This window comes from Bos grunniens, chromosome 29 (genome assembly GCF_055505025.1).
Source record: "Bos grunniens cultivar Pamir isolate PY7600 chromosome 29, Bosgru_T2T1.0, whole genome shotgun sequence".
NCBI lineage: Eukaryota > Metazoa > Chordata > Mammalia > Artiodactyla > Bovidae > Bos > Bos grunniens.
In genome coordinates this window covers 34,180,419-34,203,632 of record NC_141193.1, presented here as the reverse complement: position 1 = coordinate 34,203,632, position 23,214 = coordinate 34,180,419, and the positions used below count along the sequence as shown (strand labels likewise).

General features: G+C 38.4%; 1 protein-coding gene across 15 annotated transcripts in view; it reads left to right on the top strand.

Annotated features, from left to right (window-relative positions):
* The window catches only part of NARS2 (asparaginyl-tRNA synthetase 2, mitochondrial), a 139,509-nt gene that overhangs the window by 85,716 nt on the left and 30,579 nt on the right, over window positions 1-23,214 (top strand). For 13 of the 15 annotated variants that reach the window (XR_015158166.1, XR_015158167.1, XM_086385800.1 and 10 more), the window contains one exon: window positions 22,159-22,291. Coding sequence is in view for 12 of the 15 variants with exons in the window: in XM_086385800.1 (XP_086241926.1) it covers window positions 22,159-22,291 (133 nt within the window). In the remaining 3 variants the exon portion in view is untranslated. Of the gene's footprint in view, window positions 1-5,828; window positions 7,044-22,158; window positions 22,292-23,214 lie in introns of those variants that run through there. The other 2 variants (XR_015158168.1, XM_086385795.1) reach the window with 1 other exon arrangement.

Genomic DNA, 23,214 nt, shown 5'->3' with positions numbered 1-23,214 from the left:
ATTTAGTGAATGGCTCTGTTAATTGAAGAAATTAACAAACCTCTGAGAGGTTTGAGTTGGAATTCTAGCTTACTTATGTACTAGTTTTTTAAGCTTAATGTCTGAGCCTCCACTTCCTAACCAAAAAGGTAAATTGTAATGGCCACCTTGCAGAACTGTTGTGAAAGTTCGAGTGTGTGTGAAGCCCAGTGTTTATCACAGTTTGACATTGAAATGGTAAGTGCTGTATTGGCAGTACTGATGACAACTGGGACGTGGAGAACCCGGAGTGATTATGAAAGACCAGCTAAAGAAAGAAGCCAGGGTGGTGTAGCCAGAAAGAATAGCTGATAGCTAGGAATCAAGTTGTTTTGCAACAGTAATAGAACGGAGTTTACACCTAGCAGAGGATTTGGACAAATTGAGAGTCAGCCAGGATTCAGGACTTGAAAGACAGGTCAGGACATCAGACCAAAACCAGTGCCTGGAATAAAGGAAGAGACTAGGACACAAAAATCAGATACTCGTCATAATTTGAAGACCAAATCAGAAATAAACTGTAAGAGCAGATTAGGTGTGCTCCTCTAATGTTGATTAGGTCAACATAATCTGTTATAGTGAGGCATCTCTGTGTTCTGGACTCTTTTGTTCTTTAAGTAAATCATTGCTGTGCCCTTTCTTTGGTTCCAAGAGGTTGACACTTCACCTTTTATACTATAGCTGGGATAAGGTTGTAATTTCAATAGTAAGTAATGGAATGTCAGTGTACAGATAAACCCTTTTCATTATTGTTGCTTCTCAATCAGCTTTATTGAGTAAACTTTACATATAAAAATGCACTCATTTTAAATGTACCATTCAATAAATTTAGAAAAATGTCTAAAGCTTTGTAGTTTCTACTATGATAAAAACGTAGAATATTTCTATCACCTTAAAAAAAAGTCCCTAATTGCCCTTTGTCTCTCTCCCCAGCTCTGTGTACTAGGCAATGAGTGATCTGCTTTCTCTCATCATAGATTTCCCTCTTCTAGAATTTCATATAAATAGTGTTTATATAATATTTAATTTGTTTATATATTTTATATAAATGGTAACACACAGTATCTTAAAACATCTGTATCATTGTCTACTGCTAAAGCCTTTGACTGCTAATTTAACTTATATGCAGAGTACATCATGTGCAATGCTGGGCTGGATGAAGTACAAACTGGAATCAAGATTCCTGGGAGAAATATCAATAACTGCAGATCTGCAGGTGATACCACTCTTATGGCAGAAAGCAAAGAGGAACTAAAGAGCCTCTTGATGAATGTGAAAGAGAAGAGTGAAACAGCTGGTTTAAAACTCAACATTCAAGTTTAAAAATAAAATTAAAATAAATAAATAAATAAAACTCAACATTCAAAAAACAAAGATCATGGCATCTGGTCCCATCACTTCATGGCAAATAGATGGGGACACAATGGAAACAGTGACAGACTTTATTTTGGGGGGCTCCAAAATCACTGCATATTCAAAAGCAGAGACATTACTTTGTCAACAAAGGTCCCTCTAGTCAAGGCTATGGTTTTTCCTGTGGTCATGTATGGATGTGAGAGTTGGACTGTGAAGAAGGCTGAGTGCTGAAGAATTGATGCTTTTGAACTGTGGTGTTGGAGAAGACTCTTGAGAGTCCCTTGAACTGCAAGGAGATCCAACCAGTCCATTCTGAAGGAGATCAGCCCTGGGATTTCTTTGGAAGGAATGATGCTAAAGCTGAAACTCCAGTACTTTGGCCACCTCATGCAAAGAGTTGACTCACTGGAAAAGACTCATGCTGGGAGGGATTGGGGGCAAGAGGAGAAGGGGACGACAGAGGATGAGATGGCTGGGTGGCATCACTGACTCGATGGACGTGAGTCTCAGTGAACTCCAGAATTTGGGTTGGACAGGGAGGCCTGGCGTGCTGTGATTCATGGGGTCGCAAAGAGTCGGACATGACTGAGCGACTGATCTGATCTGATCTGATCTGAAAATCACTGCAGATTGTGACTGCAGCCATGAAAATAAAAGACATTTATTCCTTAGAAGAAAAGCTATGACACACCTAGACAGCATGTTACAAAGCAGAGAAGTTCCTTTGCCAGCAAAGGTCCATCTAGTCAAAGCTATGGTTTTTCCAGTAGTCATGTATGGATGTGAGAGTTGGACCATAAAGCTAAGCGCCGAAGAATTGATGTTTTTGAACTGCGGTGTTGGAGAAGACTCTTGAGAATCCCTTAGACTGCAAGGAGATCAAACCATTCAGTCCTGAAGGAAATGAATCCTGAATATTCATTGGAAGGACTAATGCTGAAACTGAAGCTCCAATATTTTGGTCACCTAATGTGAAAAACTAACTCATTAGAAAAGATCCTGATGCTGGGAATAATTGAAGGCGGGAGGAGAAGGAGATGACAGAGCATGAGATGGTTGGATGGCATCACCAACTCAATGAACATGAATTTGAGCAAGCTGCCAGAGATGTTGAAGGACAGGGAAGCCTGGTGTGCTGAAGTCCGTGGGGTTACAGAGTCGGACACAACTGAACCACTGAACAACGACAGCAGTATCTTATTTATCAGACTCTTCTCTGTCATCTTTCACTCAACGTTCATCCAATGGTTTTTTGTTGTTGTCGTTGTAATTTTTTTTTAAGTTTTGACTGAGCTGAGTCGTTGTTGATATGCAGGCTTTCCTCTAGTTGGGGAGAGTGGGAGCTACTCTCTAGTTGCCGTGCACAGGCTTCTTATTGCCATGACTTCTCCTGTTGCCTAGCACAGGGTCTAGGGCCTGTGGGCCCCAGTAGTCGCGGCACATGGACTCGGTAGTTAAGGCTCCTAGGCTTTAAAGCACAGGCTCAACGGTTGTGGCACACGGGTTTAGTTGCTCTGCACATGTGGGATCTTCCTGGATGAGACACTGAACCCGTGTCTCCTATACTAGCAGGCGAATTCTTTACCACCGAGCCACCCAGGGAAGCCCTGGTTTGTTCTTTTTAATTTCTGAATATTATTCCATTGCATGGACATAAAATTTGTTAATTCATTCATCTTTTGGTAGACACGTGGGTTGTTTCCAGTTTGGGCCTATTATGAATGAAGCTCTGTGGAAATTCATGCATATATGCCCATTATGTTCAAGTAGTTTTCATCTCCCTTTGGTAAATTCCTAAGAGTTTCTGGGTTGTATGTATGATTAACTTTAGAAGAAACTGCCACACAGATTTCTGAAATTCTTGTACTCTCCAACAATGTATAAAAGTTCTGTTTGCTCCACATCCTTGAAAAAAATTGGTATTATATTTTTATTTATTTATTTATGGCTGTGACGGGTCTTCACTGCTGTGTGGGGGATTTCTCTATTTGTAGTTAGCAAAGGCTACTCCCTAGTTGCAGTATGGAGGCTTCTCACTGCAGTGGCTTCTCTTATTGCAGAGCACTGGCTGTAGGGCTTCAGTAGTTGCAGCGCTTGGGCTCAGCACTTGCGGTTCTCAGGCTCCAGAGCACAGACTCAGTAGTTGTGTACAGGCTTAGTTGCCCTGAGATATGTGGAATCTTCTCAGACCAGGGATTGAACCTGTGTGTCCTAATTGGCAGACAGATTCTTAACCACTGAGCTATAAGGGAAGTCCAGTGTTGTATTTTTTTTAATCAGTCTACTAAGCATATGGTATCTCATTATAGTTTTAATTTGCATGTCTGTGATAGTAGTGTTAAATTGTGTGTGTGTGCGCTTACTGGTCATTTATAAATCTTACATGAATTGTCTTTTGAATTCATTTGCCCATTTTATTAGGCTGTTTGTCTTCTTATTATTGAGTTATGAGTTCTTTTTCTTTTTTCTTAATAAAAGTATAGTTGATTTACAATGTTGTATTAGTTTCAAGGGTTCAACAATGTGATTCAGTTATATATATATATAACTGAATATGTATATTCTTTTTCAGATTCTTTTCCATTATAGGTTATTACAAGATACTGAATATAGTTCCCTGTGCTATACAGTAGGTGCTTATTGTTTATTTCATATATAATAGAATGTATATGTTAATCTCAAACTCTTAATTTGTCCCTCCCCATCACCCTGCTTTCCCAATTGGTAACCATAAACTTGTTTTCTATGTCTGTCAGTCTATTTCTGTTTTGTAAATAGTTCATTTCTCTCATTTTTTTTTTTTTTTTTTTTTAGATTTCATGTATAAATAGCTTCCTATGATATTTTTAATCTCTAGGTTTATCCGTGTTGCTCCCAGTGGCATTATTTCATTCTTTTTTGTGGCTTAGTAGTATATTTTTTACTGTGTGTGTGTGTGTGTGTGTGTTGCATCTTCCTTATCCATTCATCTGTCAATGGACATTTAAGTCACTTCCATGTCCTGGCTATTGTAAATAACGCTGCTGTAAGCATTGGGGTACATGTATCTTTTCAGATGACCATCTTTTCCAGATATATGCCAGATCTGGCATTGCTGGCTCACATAGTGACTCAATGTTTAGTGTGTTAGGGAACCTCAAGACTTTTTGTCATTGTGGCTACACAGATTTACGTTCCCACCAGCAGTGTAGAAGGGTTCCCTTTCCTCCACACTCTCTCTAGCATTTATAGTTTGTATATTTTTTGGTGATGGCCATTCTGACTGGTGTGAAGTGGTTCCTTATTGTAGTTTTGATTTGCATTTCTCTAATAATTAGTGACACTGAGCATCTTTCCAAGTGCCTGTTGGGCATTTGTATGTCTTTGAAGAAATGTTATTCAGGTCTTCTGTCCATTTTTTGATTGGGTTGTTTTTATTTTTTATATTGACTGTTTATATATTTTGGAAATTAATCCCTTGTCAGTCCCATTATTTGCAAATATTTCCTCCCATTCCGTAGGTTGTCTTTTTTTCTGTTAGGTTTCCTTCACAGTGCAAAAGCTTACAAGTTTGACTAGGCCTCATTTGTTTAGTTTTGCTCTTATTTCAATTAGTCTAGGTGTCAGATCCAAAAAATTATTGCTGTAACTTCAGTCAAAGAGTGTTCTAAGAGTTTTCCTCTAGGAGTTTTATAGTATCTGGTCTTATATTTAGATCTTTAATCTATTTTGGGTTTATTTTTGTATATGCTATTAGGGAATGTTCTAATTTCACTCTTTTGTATGTAGCTATCCAGTTTTCCCAGCACCACTTATTAAAGAGCTTGTCTTGTCTCCATTGTGTTTTCTTGCATCCACTGTTGTAGACTAATTGACCATAAGTGTGTGGGTTTATTTCTGGGCTTTGTCTCCTGCTCTGTGGAGCTGTGTACCTGTTTTTATGCCAGTACCATACTGTTCTGATGACTGCAGTTCTGTATTATATTCTGAAGCCAGGGAGCATGATTCCTTCAGTTCTTCATGATTCCTTCTGTTCTTTCTTAGAATTGTTTTGGCTAGTAAGGGTCTTTTGTGTTTCCATACACATTCTAAATTATTTGTTCTAGTTTTGTGAAAAATGCCATTGGTAGTTTTATAGGGACTGCATTGAATCCTAGATTGCCTTGGGTAGTATGGCCATTTTAACAGTATTGATTCTTCCAGTCCAGAGACACAGTATATCTTTCCATCTGTTTGTGAAGTTGTAAGAATTCTTTATATGTTCTGGATATTAGCCCTGTATCAGATTTATGCATTGTAATTACTTTCTCCCAGTCTGTCATCTGTTTCCATCTTTTTAACTGTCTTCTAAAGATCAAAGTTTTTTCATTTTGTTGGTGTATACTTTATCAGTTTTTTTTTTCTTATGTGATTCATGAATTTTGAATTTTATTCCAAAAAATGCAAAAGGTTTTCTTCTGTGTTTCTTTTCTTAGGAATTTTATAATTGTAGCTTGAAGATTTAGATCTGTGATGTCCCTACTGTTAATAGTCTGTAAGTTCCTTGAACGCCGAAGATTTGATGCTTTTGAACTGTGGTGTTGGAGAAGACTCTTGAGAGTCCCTTGGACTGCAAGGAGATCCAACCAGTCCGTTCTAAAGGAGATCAGCCCTGGGTGTTGTTTGGAAGGAATGATGCTAAAGTTGAAACTCCAGTACTTTGGCCACCTCATGCGAAGAGTTGACTCATTGGAAAAGACTCTGATGCTGGGAGGGATTGGGGGCAGGAGGAGAAGGGGACGACAGAGGATGAGATGGCTGGATGGCATCACTGACTCGATGGACGTGAGTCTGAGTGAACTCCGAGAGTTGGTGATGGACAGGGAGGCCTGGCGTGCTGCAGTTCATGGGCTCACAAAGAGTCAGACACGACTGAGGGACTGAACTGAACTGAAAGGCCATGTCCAATTTATGTCTATATTTTCCATAGTGATTAGTTGTTGTTTAGTCACTAACTCTCTGATTCTTCTGTGACCCTGTGGAGTGTAACCCATCAAGCTCCTCTGTCCTTGGGATTTCCTAGGCAGGAATACTGGAGTGGGTTGCCATTTCCTTCTCCAGGGGATCTTCCCAACCCAGGGTTTGAACCTGTGTCTCCTACATTGGCAGGCAGATTCTTTACCACTGAACCCCCAGGGAAGCCCATATTGGTCAGTAGCCTAATACATATTTGTTGAAGAAATAAATGAATATGATTTCATGGTAGATAATGACGACTATAAGATAAAGGACACATAGCTAGACTCTAGGCTGCAGTATCTTTTTCTTCTTGGCTGATATGATCTGTGGGCTTGAATTGTACCTGTAATTTTAATTTATTTCATCAATCTATTCTAGTTGGTGGGAAAAAAGTCACCCAAGAGAATATGCATTAACAAACTTGGGGTAATATTATGTTGGATCTGTTTAGATATTTTAAAGTAACCTCGTTATATGAAAGCAGAATTTCATTTTCATTTCATTCCCTTGGTGTTGGTATGACTTCTTCTTTGTATGAGTTCAGAAATTTAGTGTCTTTTAAGAAAAATTAAAATTTTAAAAATTCACCTGTAAACTATGCACATGAAAACTACTGAAACATTTCTTTGTATTTTACTTTATCAAATTAAATTTACTTCCTTTTCTACAAAATAAAGGGAAACTTCATCTTTGCTGCTCTAGGTGAAATTGCTTATAAAGAAACTCAGCCATGCATTTTGCTTCTTTCTTGCAGTAGAAATTGGTAACAAGCTTAGTAACATATACTGGTTGATGTTCATATTTTTATTTATCCTGATGTCAACCCCCACTTGATCTCCCATAGTACATCCCTACACTGAAAAAATAAAATGTATGTTTTGCACTTGAGATAGGTTCATAGGATAGTAAACTGAAGTGCCACATAAACGTACAATTTGGAGAATGTACAAAACCTGAGCCATCCTTTTTTCACCCTTAAGAAGCTGATTTAGTACTGATGAATTATGGAGATTGGGAAGTAAAGATAAAAACCTAAAGTTGTTTTTTTTTTCTGAAACATCGTTAAGTGACTTTTCTTAGTGTCTTCAACTGGGTGACTATTCTGTACTTTCCTCCTGATTCTTCTTCAGACAGTGTAGTGTGAGATTCAGTGAAAACATTTGAACTCTAGGCAGATAGTGGGACTACTTTACAAGAAAGTGGGCTTCCCGGATAGCTCAGTGATAAAGAACCCTTCTGTCAATGCAGGAAATGTGGGTGTCATCCCTGGGTCAGGAAGATTCCCTGGAGACGGAAATGGCAACCCACTCCAGTATCCTTGCCTGGAAAATCCCATGGACAGAAGAGTGGGTGACAATCCATGGGCTCACAAGAGAGTCAGACATGACTTAGCAACTAAACAAAAGGAACAACATACAAAGAAGTATCTCAAAAACTTTCATGCATGCTCACCTGTAGCCAAAATATGTGTTTGATTTGATAATGGATTTTATAGAGAGCTGTTAAAGAGTTAGGTATGAATTGGGAATTTGAAAACAACTGCTCAGATAGTTCAATCCAAAGTCTCTACCTTTTGTGTAGATCACTCCATGATCTATTAATATACCATTAAGAATATTTCTTTTTAGTTTCTGTGCAGCACTCACGGTTTCATTGTGGCTTTTACAGACATATTTATCAGTGAAGCCAAATCAAAAGATGAAGGCTGTGTCCCTTTCATTGTGTATCAGTTTTGGATATTCTTTCTCAGGGAGCCACGACCACTGGAGAACAATTCATTCATTCTCTAATTCAGAAGATGATGAATAAAATGGCTTAAATTTACTCATTTTGAGTAAAGAGCCCAGAAAAGCCTGATACTGAGAGTTATGCATCTTTATATAGATGGAATGTTAACAGAAGGTGGAAGCATAGTTTATTGAATAATTCTAAAGTTATCAATGCCTTTCAGAGAGTTATTTTATCAGAAGAGGGGGAAAGAGGCCTGGTATGGCAGGGCAGCATCGTGCTCATGCTCAGTCATGTCCAGCTCTTTGTGACCCCATGGACTACAGCCGGCCAGGCTCCTCTGTCCATGGGATTTCCCAGGCAAGAATACTGAAGTGGGTTGCCATTTCCTCCTCCAGATCTTCTCAACCCAGTAATCAAGCCCACACGTCCTGTGTCTTCTGCATTACAGATGGTTTCTTTACCCTCTGAGCCACTGGGGAAGCCCTTGGTAGAGTAGGAGATGTGGGATAAACAGAATATGTATGACTGGGCGTTTGAACAGATTCAGAAGAATATCCAGTAACTCTGTCCTCCACTGACCTCTTTCCTCATGTTCCGATTCGGGGAAAATGGATGCAGAGAAATCAAGATGTTTCTGCATTATTTCTATAGGCTGAGTGCTCCTTTGAAAGGATCTTGCCTCTATTCCTAGTGTGCCATGGTCCCTTTGTGCTTTTATGTTCATATACCAAGCTCTGATTAGGAATCTGTCAAGAATATTAGAAATATTTTATTCGTAGTAGTCCCCTAGCTTTCATACAAACCATACCCTTTTTGTGAAACCACAAGAGTATTATTTGTACCTTTTACCTTCAATCATAATTAACAATTAGAAGGTCTAGATCAGTGGTTATAGCATCTAAGAAGATTTTTTTTAAATACAGATGCATCAGATTTTAGTGCAAGTTCCAAGATAAACAGATTTAATTGGTTTTTCTGGGCATCAACATTGTTTTTTGAAGTACCATAGGTTATTCTATGCAGCCAAGATTGAGAACCACTCTAGATCATTGGCTCTCCAAGTGTTACCCTTGGACCAGGGGCATCAACATCACCTATAAGTTGTCTCAGGCCTACCCTCGGACCTACTGAAGCAGAAATTCTGAGTGTGGGGTCCAGCAAACTGTGTGATAACAAACCCTCCATGATTCTAATGTGTGCTAAAGTAATAAAACTATTGCTGTAGATCATTTAAGCATTTCTAACAAAGCTTCGTTTTAACTCAAGTTCAACCTTTTAGGACCCACAGTGTTATCGTGTTATAGTGTTACATGTTATCCTTTTCTGTAACCTAAAATGGAATGAAAAAGTATCCTGATTGACCATCAAAGCTTATAAATGACTCCCCTTTCCACTAAGGAGGAGCTGTAGGTAACACCTAAGAGAGACAAAAGGAGCTGTAAATGGTAGGAAGTGGCAAATGCAGAGATAGCAAGTGGAAGAAGAAAGGTATTTCGAAAACAGCAACCAGGAATGAAATGACCTTGTATAGAGGGGCAAATTCCACTCAAGTAACGGTGACATTAAAGGTACAAAACTTCTTTTTGTAGCACATTTTGTGGGGTTGTGGGACCATTGATCGTCTGTGCTACACTTTGTTAGTTTTGAAGAGTGCACACACACAGCTCAGCAGAAAGTGGGCTGTGGAGCCAAATTGCTCTGGCTAAAACTACCTTTGCTGTGCTGCTCTGCGCTCATTACTTAACTTGTCTAAGCTTCAGTTTCTTCCATTGTAAATAAAGTGAAATCACCTGCCTCATAGAGAAGCAAGAATGAAATAAAACATGTGTAAAGTGCCTATTGGACAGTTAGTTTCTTTTTAAAAATTCTATTGTGATAGAATTCAATACATATAACCTGAAATTTACTTTTAGTGATACTCTATAACTAACACCACTATACAGTTCCAGAACATTATTATCACCCCAAAAGGAAACCACATACCGATGAGGCAGTCGTTTACCGTTCCCTCTTCTCCCAGCTCTGGCTGCCACTCTTCTGCTTTCTGTTTCTCTGCATTTGCCTAGTCTGGATATTTCACAGAAAGGAAATTATACCATATGTGGTCTTTCGTATTTGTCTTCTTTCATTTAACATCATGTTTCCAAGGTTCATTCATATTGTAGGATATATTAGTACTTTGTTTCTCTTCATGACTGAATAATATTCCATCATATAAATGTACCATATCTCATTTATCCATTATTGGAGACGGAAATGGCAACCCACTCCAGTGTTCTTGCCTGGAGAATCCCAGGGATGGGGGAACCTGGGCTGCCATCTATGGGGTCACACAGAGTTGGACATGACTCAAGCGACTTAGCACCAGCAGCAGCAGCAGCAGCATTTATCTGTTAATTCTTTGATGAACATTTGAATTGTTTCTATTTTTTGACTATTGTGAAAAATGCTGTTTTGAACATCCACACAGAGAGGGCTTCCCTGGTAGCTCAGATGGTAAAGAATCTGCCTGTAGTTCAGGAGACCTGGGTTTGATCCCTGGGTCAGGAAGATCTCCTGGAGAAGGGAATGACAACCCACTTCAGTATTCTTGCCTGGAGAATTCCATGGACAGAGGAGCCTGACAAGACCATGGGGTCAAAAAGAGTCAGACACAACTGAGTGACTAACATACAGGGAGGGGTTTTTTTGATCACTTATTTTCATTTCTTTGGTGTTCATACTCCAGAGTGGAAATGCTGGATCATATGATAATTCTATTTTTAACTTTTTATGGGATCACCAGACTTTTTCACAGTAAGTGCACGATTTTACATTCCCATCAGCATGTACAAGGAGTTCCCTCCATCCTCACCAGCATATATTATATCCATTTAAAGAATGATAGCTATCAAACTTTTTTAAAAATACATTGATTAGTGATCTTAACTATTTTTTAGGGTAGTAGTGCTTAATATGGAGAAGGCAATGGCAGCCCACTCCAGTACTCTTGCCTGGAAAATCCCATGGACCGAGGAGCCTGGTAGGCTGCAGTTCATTGGGTCGCTAAGAGTCGGACAGGACTGACCGACTTCACTTTCACTTTTCACTTTCATGCATTGGAGAAGGAAATGGCAACCCACTCCAGTGTTCTTGCCTGGAGAATCCCAGGGACAGGGGAGCCTGGTGGGCTTCCATCTATGGGGTCGCACAGAGTCAGACACGACTGACGCGATTTAGCAGCAGCAGCAGCAATGCTTAATCAGGAGTTCACATAGTAATTACATGTAGAACTTCAAAATATACTCATGGCCAGAACTCTTCTTAGATTTTCTGAATGTAAGTCTCCACAGGTAGAGCCCAGAATTAATACTGCTTATTAAGAATCATTGCCTAATGTGATGGGTCTCAAAGTTTTGTCTGCCCCCTGCCCAGGACCCTTTCAGAAAGTCCTTTGAAATGAAAACTATTTTCATAATAATACTAAGCCAGTATTTGTTCTTTTCATTTTTATTCTTTCGTGAGTATACATTGAGTTTTCCAGTTATGATAACACAATGATTGAATGCATAAGCAGATATGAGAATCCAGCTGTCTTCTATTAAGCCAGATATGAAGAAAATTTACAAAAATATAAAACAATGCCACTCCTCTTATAAAGTTTTATTAAAAAGATGTTTTTATGACATGATGGGTGTATCGTTTGTTTTTAAGTGAACAATGTTTTAAAATTTCTCAGTTTTAATAGTAAATATTGGTAGACATAGCCTACATAAGCAAAATCTCTTTTGCACTGATTGAAAGTTATAAAGAGATTTTGAGACCAACGAAATGAGAACGATAGACCTTTGGAAAGAAAGGAGACATAAACAGAAAGAGACCAAAAAATAGTCTTAACCCGTTTGTTGAACCACTTACCATATTAATTACATTAATTAATACTACATTAAGTTTACATTACATTAAGCTTTATTCATATTTTGTTTCATTTCATCTTTATAGTAGTCTCATCACAAATGTATACTTAACTTCATTGTCACATGGAAAAATTCAATCTCAAAGAAGTTAACCTGGCTAGTTCATAAGCAGAGTAGCCAGGATTTCAGAGAAGGCAATGGCACCCCACTCCAGTACTCTTGCCTGGAAAGTCCCATGGACGGAGGAGTCTGGTGGGCTGCAGTCCATGGGGTCATGAAGAGTCAGACACGACTGAGCGACTTAACTTTCACTTTTTACTTTCATGCATTGGAGAAGGAAATGGCAACCCACTCCAGAGTTCTTGCCTGGAGAATCCAAGGGATGGGGGAGCCTGGTGGGCTGCCGTCTATGGGGTCGCACAGAGTCGGACACGACTGAAGCGACTTAGCAGCAGCAGCAGCCAGAATTTCAGTTTAGGTCTTTGGATTACAGGCTTTGGATTAATTACTATATGACCTTTAAAAAGTAAGGCTCATCAGTACAGGACTTGAGCTCAGGACATTGTTGACAGTTCAGTGTCACAATGACTCATCTTCCGCTATAGTATAAGATTTCAGAAAAGGTAGCCTTTGAATCTTCATAGACTTAAATAACATGTAAATACTATGTGGTGCATGTACCTAAAGTTCTCGTATATTCTCTCAGTACAAGGACTACTAAACATGGGAGATTACAGGAGGGATAATCTAGGCACGAATAGATGCATTTGACAAAATGTATACCTTTTTTGAAAAGATGGTTGTAGTATCTCGTTGAAAATGTGAGGACAAATACACAGTTAAAGCAATTAGCAAGTACCATACTGCCTTGATGACTGTAGCTTTGTAGTATAGCTTGAGCTTAGGAAGATTGATTTCTCCAGCTCCATTCTTCTTTCTCAAGACTGCTTTGGCTATTCAGAGACTTCTGTGTTTCCATTTGAATTGTGAAATTTTTTGTTCTAGTTCTGTGAAAAATGCCATTGGTTATTTGATAGGGATCGTGCTGAATCTGTGGATTACATTTGGTAGTATAGTCCTTTTCACAATATTGATTCTTCCTACCCAGGAACATGGAATATCTCTCCATCTGTTGATATCATCTTTGATTCCTTTGATCAGTGTCTTATGATTTTCCATAAACTGTTCTTTTGTCTACTTACGAGGTTTATTCCTAGATATTTTATTTTTTCTTGCAGTGGTAAGTGGGATTGATTCCTTAATTTTTCTTTCTGATTTTTCGTTGTTGGGTTATAGAAATGCAAGTGATTTCTGTGTATTGACCTTGTATCCTGCGACTTTTTACACTGATTAGCTCTAGTAATTTTCTGATAGTTTCTTTTGGGTTTTCTATGTGTAGTATCATGTCATCTGCAAACAGTGAGAGTTGTACTTCTTTTCCGATCTGGGTTCCCTTTATTTCTTTTTCTTCTCTAATTGCTGTAGCTAGGACTTCCAAAACTATCATGAATAATAGTGGTAAAAGTGGACATCCTTGTCTTGTTCCTGATCTTAAAGGGAATGTTTTAGTTTTTCACTATTGAGAATAATATTTGCTGTGGGCTTATCATATATAGTCTTTAGTCTGTTGAGGTAGGTTCCTTCTTTACCCATTTTTTGAGGCATTTTTATCATAAATGGGTGCTAAATTTTGTCAAAGGCTTTTTCTGCATCTATTGAGATGATCATATAATTTTTATCTTTCAATTTGTTAATATGGTATATCACACTGATTGATTTGTGTGTATTGAAGAATCCTTGCATCGCTGGAATAAACCTGATTTGATTATGGTGAATGAGCTTTTTAATGTGTTGTTGAATTCTGTTTGCTAGAATTTTGTTGAAGATTTTTGCATCTGTGTTCATCAGTGATACTGGCATGTAATTTTCTTTTTTGTGGGTGTCTTTGCCTGGTTTAAGTATCAGGGTCATGGTAGACTCATAGAATAACTTTGGCAGTGTTCCTTCCTCTGCAATTTTTGTGAAGAGTTTCAGAAAAATAGGCACTAGCTCTTCTCTAAATGTCTGATAGAATTCGCCTGTGAGGCCATCTGGTCCTGGGCTTTTGTTTTTTGAGAGATTTTTGATCACAGATTTGATTTCAGTGTTTGTAATTGGCTTGTTCATAATTTCTATTTCTTCCTGGTTCAGTCTTAGAATTCTTTCTAAGAATCTGTACATTTCCTTTAGGTAGTCCATTTTATTAGCATATAGTTGCTCATAATATTCTTATGATTCTTTGTATTTCTGTGTTGTCTGTTGTAACCTCTCCTTTTTCATTTCTAATTTTGTTGATTTGATTTTTCTCCCTTTTTTTCTCCATGAGTCTGGCTAATGGTTTGTCAACTTTATTTTCTCAAAGATCTAAACAAACATTTCTCCAAAGAAGACATACAGATGGCTAATAAACACATGAAAAGATGCTCAACATCACTCATTATTAGAGAAATGCAAATGAAAACTACAATGTGAGACCACCTCACACCAGTCAGAATAGCCATTATGAGAAAGTCCACAAACAGTAAATGCTGGATACAGTGTGGAGAAAAAGGGAATCCTCTTGCATTGCTGGCGGGAATGCAAATTGATACAGCCACTATGAAAGATGATACGGAGATTCCTTTAAAAACTAGGAATAAAACCATCATATGACCCAGAAATGCTACCCCAAGGCATATACCCTGAGGAAACCAAAATTGAAAAAGACTCATGTACCCCAGTGTCAATTACAGCACTATTTACAATAGCTAGAACATGGAAGCAGCCTAGATGTCCATCAACAGATGAATGGATAAAGAAGCTGTAGTACATATATACAATGGAATATTGCTCAGCTATAAAAAGGAATGTATTTGAGTCATTTCTAATGAGATGGACAAACCTAGAGCCTATTATACAAAGTGAAGTAATCAGAAATGCTGAGAAATATAGATTTTGTATACTGACACATATATATGGAACCTAGAAAGATGGTATTGATGAATTTATTTGCAGGGCAGCAATGGAGAGAACAGACCTTTGGACCTGGGGGGAAGGGAGGAGGGAGAGGGTGGGATATACGGAGAGAGTCACATGGAAACTTACATGACCATGTGTAAAACAGATAGCCAGTGGGGATTTGCTGTATGACTCAGGATAGGGAAGGAGGTTCAGGAGGGAGGGGATATGGGTGTACCTATGGCTGATTCTTGTTGATATTTGACAGAAAACAACAAAATTCTGTAAAGCAATTATCCTTCAATTTAAAAAATTAAGTAGCAAAAAAAAAAAAATAGCAAAATTTGATCCTGGAGAAACATGCTATTTTCTAAATATAGTCCATCCTCTGAAAAGTCCATCATTGCAGGAATGATGAAATGACAATAATTGTTTTAACTTGTTGGTATCCACTCCGGCAAAAGCCAGAACGTCAAGTGCTTCTCCATTTACATAGAAAAAGACTTAGGGAAATTTTTTTTGGTGTGGTTATATTTTAGTTTCTCAAAAAGTAAAATCTTTGCTAATTAGAGAAGTTCTTCTGATACGGTACTTTTCAAAAGTGTACTTGTTACCTATAGAACGAAAACTAACATGTGGGGAGTCTTTTCAAAAAACTGATTCTTTCATCTCCTAGTGCCTTCTATGAAAAATTATTTCAGGGCATAGCAGAATTTTTTGCTTAGTAATTGATATTCTGTTTAATGTCTTCCTCTTCTTGCTCCTCTGTCCTCACCCCCATCCCAGTGCTGTTTCAAAGATTCAGACTATGGGCATCAGTGTATTTTATAAAAAATGAGTTATTTGACACGTTTTGATTATCTGCTGTGTGTTGTGCACTGAGTTAAGAACTGGTTATATTGTAATGAATCAAAAAATGGATAAGGTCACTCATGAAATTTACAGTCTAGTGAAAAAGATGGACATTAAGCAAATAGTCACATCCATATATGTCATTTTTAAAAAAATTTGAAAGACTCTGTGAATAGTAGTACATGGTGTACCTAATGGGAGGATAGACCTAGAAACTTGGAAGAAGACTGAAGCCAGTGTGAGGGGTCAGGAAGGCATGAGTTCTATTTCAGACAAGTGAAAGATTGAGTAGAGCTGAATGTGTGCTTCTAGAGCTTAGAGAAGTCTGGGCCAGAGATACAAATTGGTGAATTGTGTGTGCCAACAAGTAATTAATTGAAAATTAATTAAATGACTGAGGTGAGGTCATTTAGGGAAAATGTATACAGGGGGAAAAGAAGAGGTTCTCGGACTAAGTTTGAAGAGTGCTAGTACTCTTGCCTGGAAAATCCCATGGACGGAGGAGCCTCGAAGGCTGCGGTCCATGGAGTCGCTGAGAGTCGGACACGACTGAGCGACTTCACCTTCACTTTTCTCTTTCATGCATTGGAGAAGGAAATGGCAACCCACTCCAGTGTTCTTGCCTGGAGAATCCCAGAGACCGGGGAGCCTGGTGGGCTGCTGTCTACGGGGTCGCACAGAGTCAGACACAACTGAAGTGAGTGAGCGGTGTTTGTTGAACAGCTAGTGTAGAATGTAGAAGGAGGCAGAGATGGAGGTCAGAAAAACAGAAAAATACAATGTTAGATATTTCAAGGAGTAGTAAATAAAATCCAGACTCTCCTTATAGTGGCTTACAAGGACCACCCTCTGTGTTCTGATCCTGATCCCTTCCTACCTCTTTGACCTCATCTCTTACCATTCATCTTGCTGCTGGCCTACTTCTGTCTTTAAAGATGTCAGGCTGTCTCCTACCTCAGGACCTGTGTGATTTGTATTCCCTTTGCTGAATGTCCCTCCCCCAGTTCACATGCTCATCAGAGGAGGCAACTCTTCATTCCCTTTAGCAAGTCTGTTGTCAGGCTCTATCAAACTTTGACTCTCATCCTACAATTAAGATTAAATTTTCTTGGACTTCAAATTCAGTTCTAAATCAGATACTTAGGACATATTAGTAGTTCAGTGGTAGAGAACCCGCCTACCAATACAGGAGATATGTGTTTGATACTTGGGTTGGAAAGATCCCCTAGAGAAGGAAATAGCAACCCACTCCAGTATTCTTGCTTAGTAAATCCCATGGACAGAGGAGCCTGGTGGGTTACAGTCCATGGGGTCCCAAGAGTCAGACACAACTTAATGAGTAAACAATTACAACAGGACATAATAAAATTAATTTTGCAGAAATGTTTAGCAATAATGATAAAGACATTTTTAGATTTTAGAGTGCCTCCTTGCTAGGATGTCTTGATAAGAATTAATGAAGTGGTGAGAGCTCCATCTCTTTATAAACCCTTCCACCAAGTGTATTATTGCAAGATAGAGGAAAGGGGAAAGCTGAAAAGGAGGTGCCTGGTGTCCACTCTGTTAGGCATGTAGAAGCAGTGAATGACAAATATGTCACAGAATTGCTAACCCAATGGATACAAAGCAGTAGCAAAATAGTTGATTGTTTTCTGGATGATGGTAATACCACTTGAGAAAGATTGTTTTAAAAGCCTGTTTAAAGATGTCTTTGAGTTCACTTGAGTTCAATGAACATTTCCTGAATGAAGTTGAGAAGTGATAGAAGGTTTGAAGTGGGTGGCCTTAGGGAAAGTTGCTGATCCCTTTTATGCTAAGAGATGAGTTCTTCTCAGCTAAAAACAACAGAAATTCCTCTTTTCTTTGAAAAGATTAGCTCTTAAATTTTAGGGCCAGAGGAATAAATGGCCAAGCAATCAGTGACTGTTTTATAATAATCCACTTGCCAATTTAGGGCTTCATAAAATTCCACACAAGGGAGAAAATAACCTTTGTAGAATCTATTTTTGGTAACTTTACTTTTTATTTTTAAAAAGCTGTTTTTGTAGCTATCTTAGTTGATGTGTATTCAGTGTACTTTTGTTATCTTAAATATCAACTCCAAGCTCATGGACTTTCCTTATATAGCTTTCCTCTCTCCATAATTTGGCACAAGAATGATTCTTAGTGCTGAGTGTTTTTTCTGCTAGTTTCTTCTCACAGCAGTATTGGCCTTTCACCTGGTTTTGTATCTTATTTTAGAAATGGCCTTGTTCTCAGATCTTATTTTAACTATTGCTTGGGCCAAGCCTTGCTGCAAACCACTTGCATGTGTGTGGAAGGTAGAGAAAAAAAAAGGAAATCAGCATAAATTTAAAACGTGGCAATTTCACAGGGACCTAGAAACAAAATTATTGTAAAAGATACTAGAGAATGCCAAATTGCCCCTATCTCCCACTCATGTAAGAATTTGAAGACCAGAAAGGCTGAATGACCTGCTGAAAGTTACAAAATACTGATTAAAATTTATCTTCTCATTATTTGCATGAGGGCAACCTATTTTAGAGAGCTAAGATTTTAACACATAAATAAGCTATTCACAATAAACCAAACCACTCACCCTAGCTATCTTTGAGAAAGGGGATCAGGGGCAGGCACATATTACAAACTTTTCTCTCCTGTTTCCTGGGTTTGTCCATGTTTGGCTATGAGCATCATTAATTTAATATCATAATTAAGGCTATGATCATTAAGAGTCAGATCTAGATTTGAATCTGGCCTCCACCACTTATTAGGCTATGACTCGATGACTTTGGGGGAAGTTTCCTAACCTCTCTGAACTTCAGTTTCTTTGCCTGGAAAATAGAAGTAACAATATATATATTTAGTTAATGATAAAGGAGTTAACTATACGGTTCTCACAACTAATGGTTGGTCCACAAGGAGCACTTGCTAACAGTGACCACTGTCACTCCCATGTGTTTGACAGAAAACAACAAAATTCTATAAACCAATTATCTTTCAGTTAAAAAATAAATTAATTTTAAAAAAACACTGGATGCTTACATAGGGTGATCTTTACTGAATTATTTAAACATTTATCTGCTTAAAGACTAGATGCAAAATTAGGGAAATTTTCAGCATGCATTCCAGCTCATTTTATCTTTCTGATAATTCAGAGGAAGCACCATGACCATTGATTTTTACTTACTCTATTAGAGAAACTCTTAACTTTTGGGCACCACAATTAGAATCTGATCCTTACCAAAATAAAAATCCCCGATCTTCTTCTATATTTTATGTTGTTTAGTTGCTAAGTTGTGTCTGACTGTTTTGCGAGAGTCATGTAGCACAAGAATCTCTTCTGTCCATGGGATTCTTCAGGCAAGAATACTAGAGTGGTTTGCCATTTCCTTCTCCAGGGGATCTTCCTGACCCAGGGATGGAACCCGCATCTCCTGCATTGGCACGTGGATTCTTTACCACTGAGCCACCTCGGAAGCACCGCTATATTTATTGCGAGAGAAAATCGTTAACCATTGTTAAAAATCACTGACACTGCTCATCTTAGAGTTCCCTGTCCATGTGAGAAGCAGATGCCCTTGTGACTTGAATCTGTAGTACTTTCAGAAATCACTGTTTTCTCTGTATCTAGTACCTTGATATATAATGTGTCACTTCTGAACAGCAATCCCATTGGCCTTCCTTGTATTTCAGGATAGCTGTCCATCTCTTAGAAGTCTTTCTTAGAGCCTTCAAAGTAAATTTCTGCTGTACCATGGAGTTTCTTTTTATGCCCTGGAAAATCTCAGTAGAATATCCTTTGTCATTAGTGCACATCTGTATATGCAATTTCTTGTGATACAGTGTCAGAAAAAATGTCACTTTATTTATTTAGATATACTGTTGCCAGCCTTGCGAGAGATTGCATAGGCATATATTGGAAACTCATGGCCCTGTAATTTTTTAATTTATTGTTGGGACAGACCTACATTTTCTGATCCATTTTAGTTATTGTGTGACAGCCATGGTAAAATACATCTAAGTATTTTCCTGTGCATTATTTGTAATGTTACTGTTTGTGAGAATGTTGTGCTTTTCCAGTTCACAGCTGAGGAGGCCTGTCATCATCATCATTGCTCATTCATTCAACTAGAGCACCTGTTTTATCATAGACACTGGAGATGCAAAAATGAATAAAACATTATTCCTGCTCTAGGATATTTCACAGTTTCTTGAGGGGAAAGGATACAAAATGCATAATTATATTTCTAAGTGATACATTTTATATAATAAATACATAAACAAAATGTTAGTCATATAAAGGAGGAAACAATAAAGTTGGGGACATATGGTAAGAAAAAGTGACATTTAAGTCAATTCTTGAAGGATGGAGATTTGCCATTAGAGAGGGAGGAACAGGGGATGGGCACTACAGACAGAAGATAGCCAGTGAAAAGGCCTTAAGGCATGCAGGGCATGTAAGGAGAGTGTCCTCAGTGTGTTGGAGGAAAGGCTTTGGCAAGGAAGGTCCGGTCCAAGTTAGGAGTTTGAATTTTAACCGTTGAGCAGGGGGCAGCCGTTGAAGGTTTTTAAATTAGGGCTGATATATAGTCAGATTTGAATTTGAAAACTTGGGACTGGTGAAAGAAAGGCAGGAGCCAGACACAAGAGATGACACTAAGATGGCATCTGTGGAAATAAGAGTCTCGAGGGACTACCCTGGTGGTCTAGTGGCTGGGACTCCGTGCTGCCAGTGCTGGGGGGGGCCGGGTTCGATCCCTTGTCAGGAAACTAGATCCCACATGCTGCAACTAAAAGCCCCTGCATGCCACAACAAAGATCCGATTGAAGATCCCATGTGCTACAGCTGAGACCCGGCACAGCCAAGCAAATAAACAAGCATTTGGGGAGGGGGAAGGGATAGTCTCTAGATTTGCAAGAGTTTTCCTAGGTGTGAACAGTTGAAATTATGTGACAGGAAACGTGTGAGCAGTGAGGGAGATGGGGATCTGGTTTGGGTGATGAGGTGGGTTAACTGAGATTAATAGAACTGGGGAAAATGTGAAAGGAAAACCAGGATTGTTCACTATTTTATTTTTCTCTTGTTTTGGGGAACAGTTTTCATTTTGGACAAAGTAGGGTCAGTGTTTTCAGAAACATTCTAGTAGGCAAGTCTGGATCTGAATCTTGGGAGAGGTTACTGTAGTAATTTTGAGTTTTTACTGTTTGTTTTTCCGTGAGAAACTAGGATTCACAGAGGTTAAATGATTGTGGTCTTGGGAAGGTAACTGTAGAACCAAAACATAAATTCCTAAGCTTCTTACCAACTAGGCCTTAGCTGAAATGACCTTTGAAAGAAAAAATAAATCTCATAATTTCCAGTATTATTGTTTTACTGTTTAATTTTCTAGAGTATTTTTACTTAAAGAACAAAACAAAAACCCTGATATCTATAACCCATTTGTTTTCTGTACTATTTTCTGATCTTAATGTTATCTGACTGATGACAGACAAATGAAGAGTGTTCAGGATAACAGCTAAGGAGCCCCAAATCTCTTGTTTTGCTCCAGCCAAACCTTACAATTCAAAGATTACATGGCCTCATGAAATACTCATTTGTTCATACATGCTTGATCTAGTCCCAGTTGTTAACCTTTTTCATATATGAAGGGCACTATAAATATTACAGAATGAAGGTATCATGACCACTTCTCTGCAGGACATAAAAAAAATAATTTTTTTCCATGTATGTTGTTGAGCTATAGTGGTTCTTGAAAACCACAGTTAAAATAGACAGTTCTTCAAAATCCACCCCACCCCTCAAATGTCAGGGGTCATTCAACACTGAATAAAACTCTTGAGTGGGCGTAAAGGACTTGAGTAAGCCTAACAAGGCAAGTTGCCACGCATATCTGATATTCCTTTTTCACATATTTAGAAAATGCTTGACTCACCTCATCCACATGAAATTCTGATTTTAACTGTTGCTATCTAGATTCTCTGTGTGGCTTCTTGGGCTATGGTATTTGTCTTTGACTTTGTTCTCAACTGCTGTGAAATGTACTTGTCTGCTGTTTAAGGCAGCTGCAGTGGAGTGCACCCAGAAGTGGTTATAAGTCTATATTTAGTAAGCTGTAGGGTTTGTAAAACATTTGCAAATTCCTTTGGGATAAAATGGTTTCTATAAATGTAACATTTTTAATGAAACTATTATTATCACCCATTAAAGAAATATAACAGCTAATATGTGTGGATTTGTGGATGAGACAGAGGCACAAAACTTTTTTTTCCTTAAGCATTCACTGAATTTTTTAAAACTTAGAATTAATCATATAAATCCTATTTTTATACTGTTAATCTTGAATTGCAGAGCTTTTACTCAAGTGTTTACCTTTGGTCCAACATTCCGAGCAGAGAATTCTCAGAGCCGGAGGCACCTGGCAGAGTTCTATATGGTAGAAGCAGAGATTTCTTTTCTGGAGAGCCTTCAAGATCTCATGCAGGTAGGTACTCAAGTTTTAAAATAGTTTCTAAATATCAGACATCTGTGACATTAAAATGCTTCTGTATACATTTTTACCTCGGACATTTGTGCCTTACAGGTGTTCACAGAATGAAGAAGATAGAGAACTACTTAATTTAATAAACATCTACTGAATGCTGTTAGTGTAATAGTTTAAACTACAGGAATCATACCGATTTCAGTTCATGTCCAAACGCTGCCATTAACTTTGCTATGTTACCTAACCATAGTGATCTTTAGCTTCCGCCCTGTAAAATGAGAAAAATAGTAGCTATTTTATTAGTTTATTGTGAGAAGTAAATGAAAGAGTGGGCTTCAGTGGTGGCTCAGTAGTAAAGAATCTGTCTGCCAATGAAGGAGATGTGGGTTCCATCCCTTGGTCAGGAAGATCTCCTGGAGAAGGAAATGGCAACCCACGCCAGTATTCTTGCCTGGAAAATCCCATGGAGGAGAAGTCTGGTGGGCTATAGTCCATGGGGTCGCAAAGAGTCACACACAACTTAGTAGTCACCAAGTAAAACAACAACAACAAATGAGAGACTGTATATAGTGTAAAGCACTAAGTATGGGGTCTGCATAAAGCAGGCTTAGTAAATAGTAGCTTTTGGTATTTGCTAAGCAAATAAACAAAGCATCTTTATAGTTAGAGAAACATGCCTATAGCTATAATATGAGAAAGCATCCACAGGAGCTGCCAGAACTCTGGAACAGGAATGAAGCTGGAGAGATGGTCAAGAGTCAGATCATGATAGAGTTTGTATTTAAATGCCATGCTGAGGGATTTGAACTTAATACAAAAGGTAAGGAGAGAGAGTTCCTAGTGAGGAAAGGCCATGGTCAGAGTTACAGTTTAGAAATATCTGTCTAGCAGCATGATGAAGAATGATTTAGGAGGAGATAAAA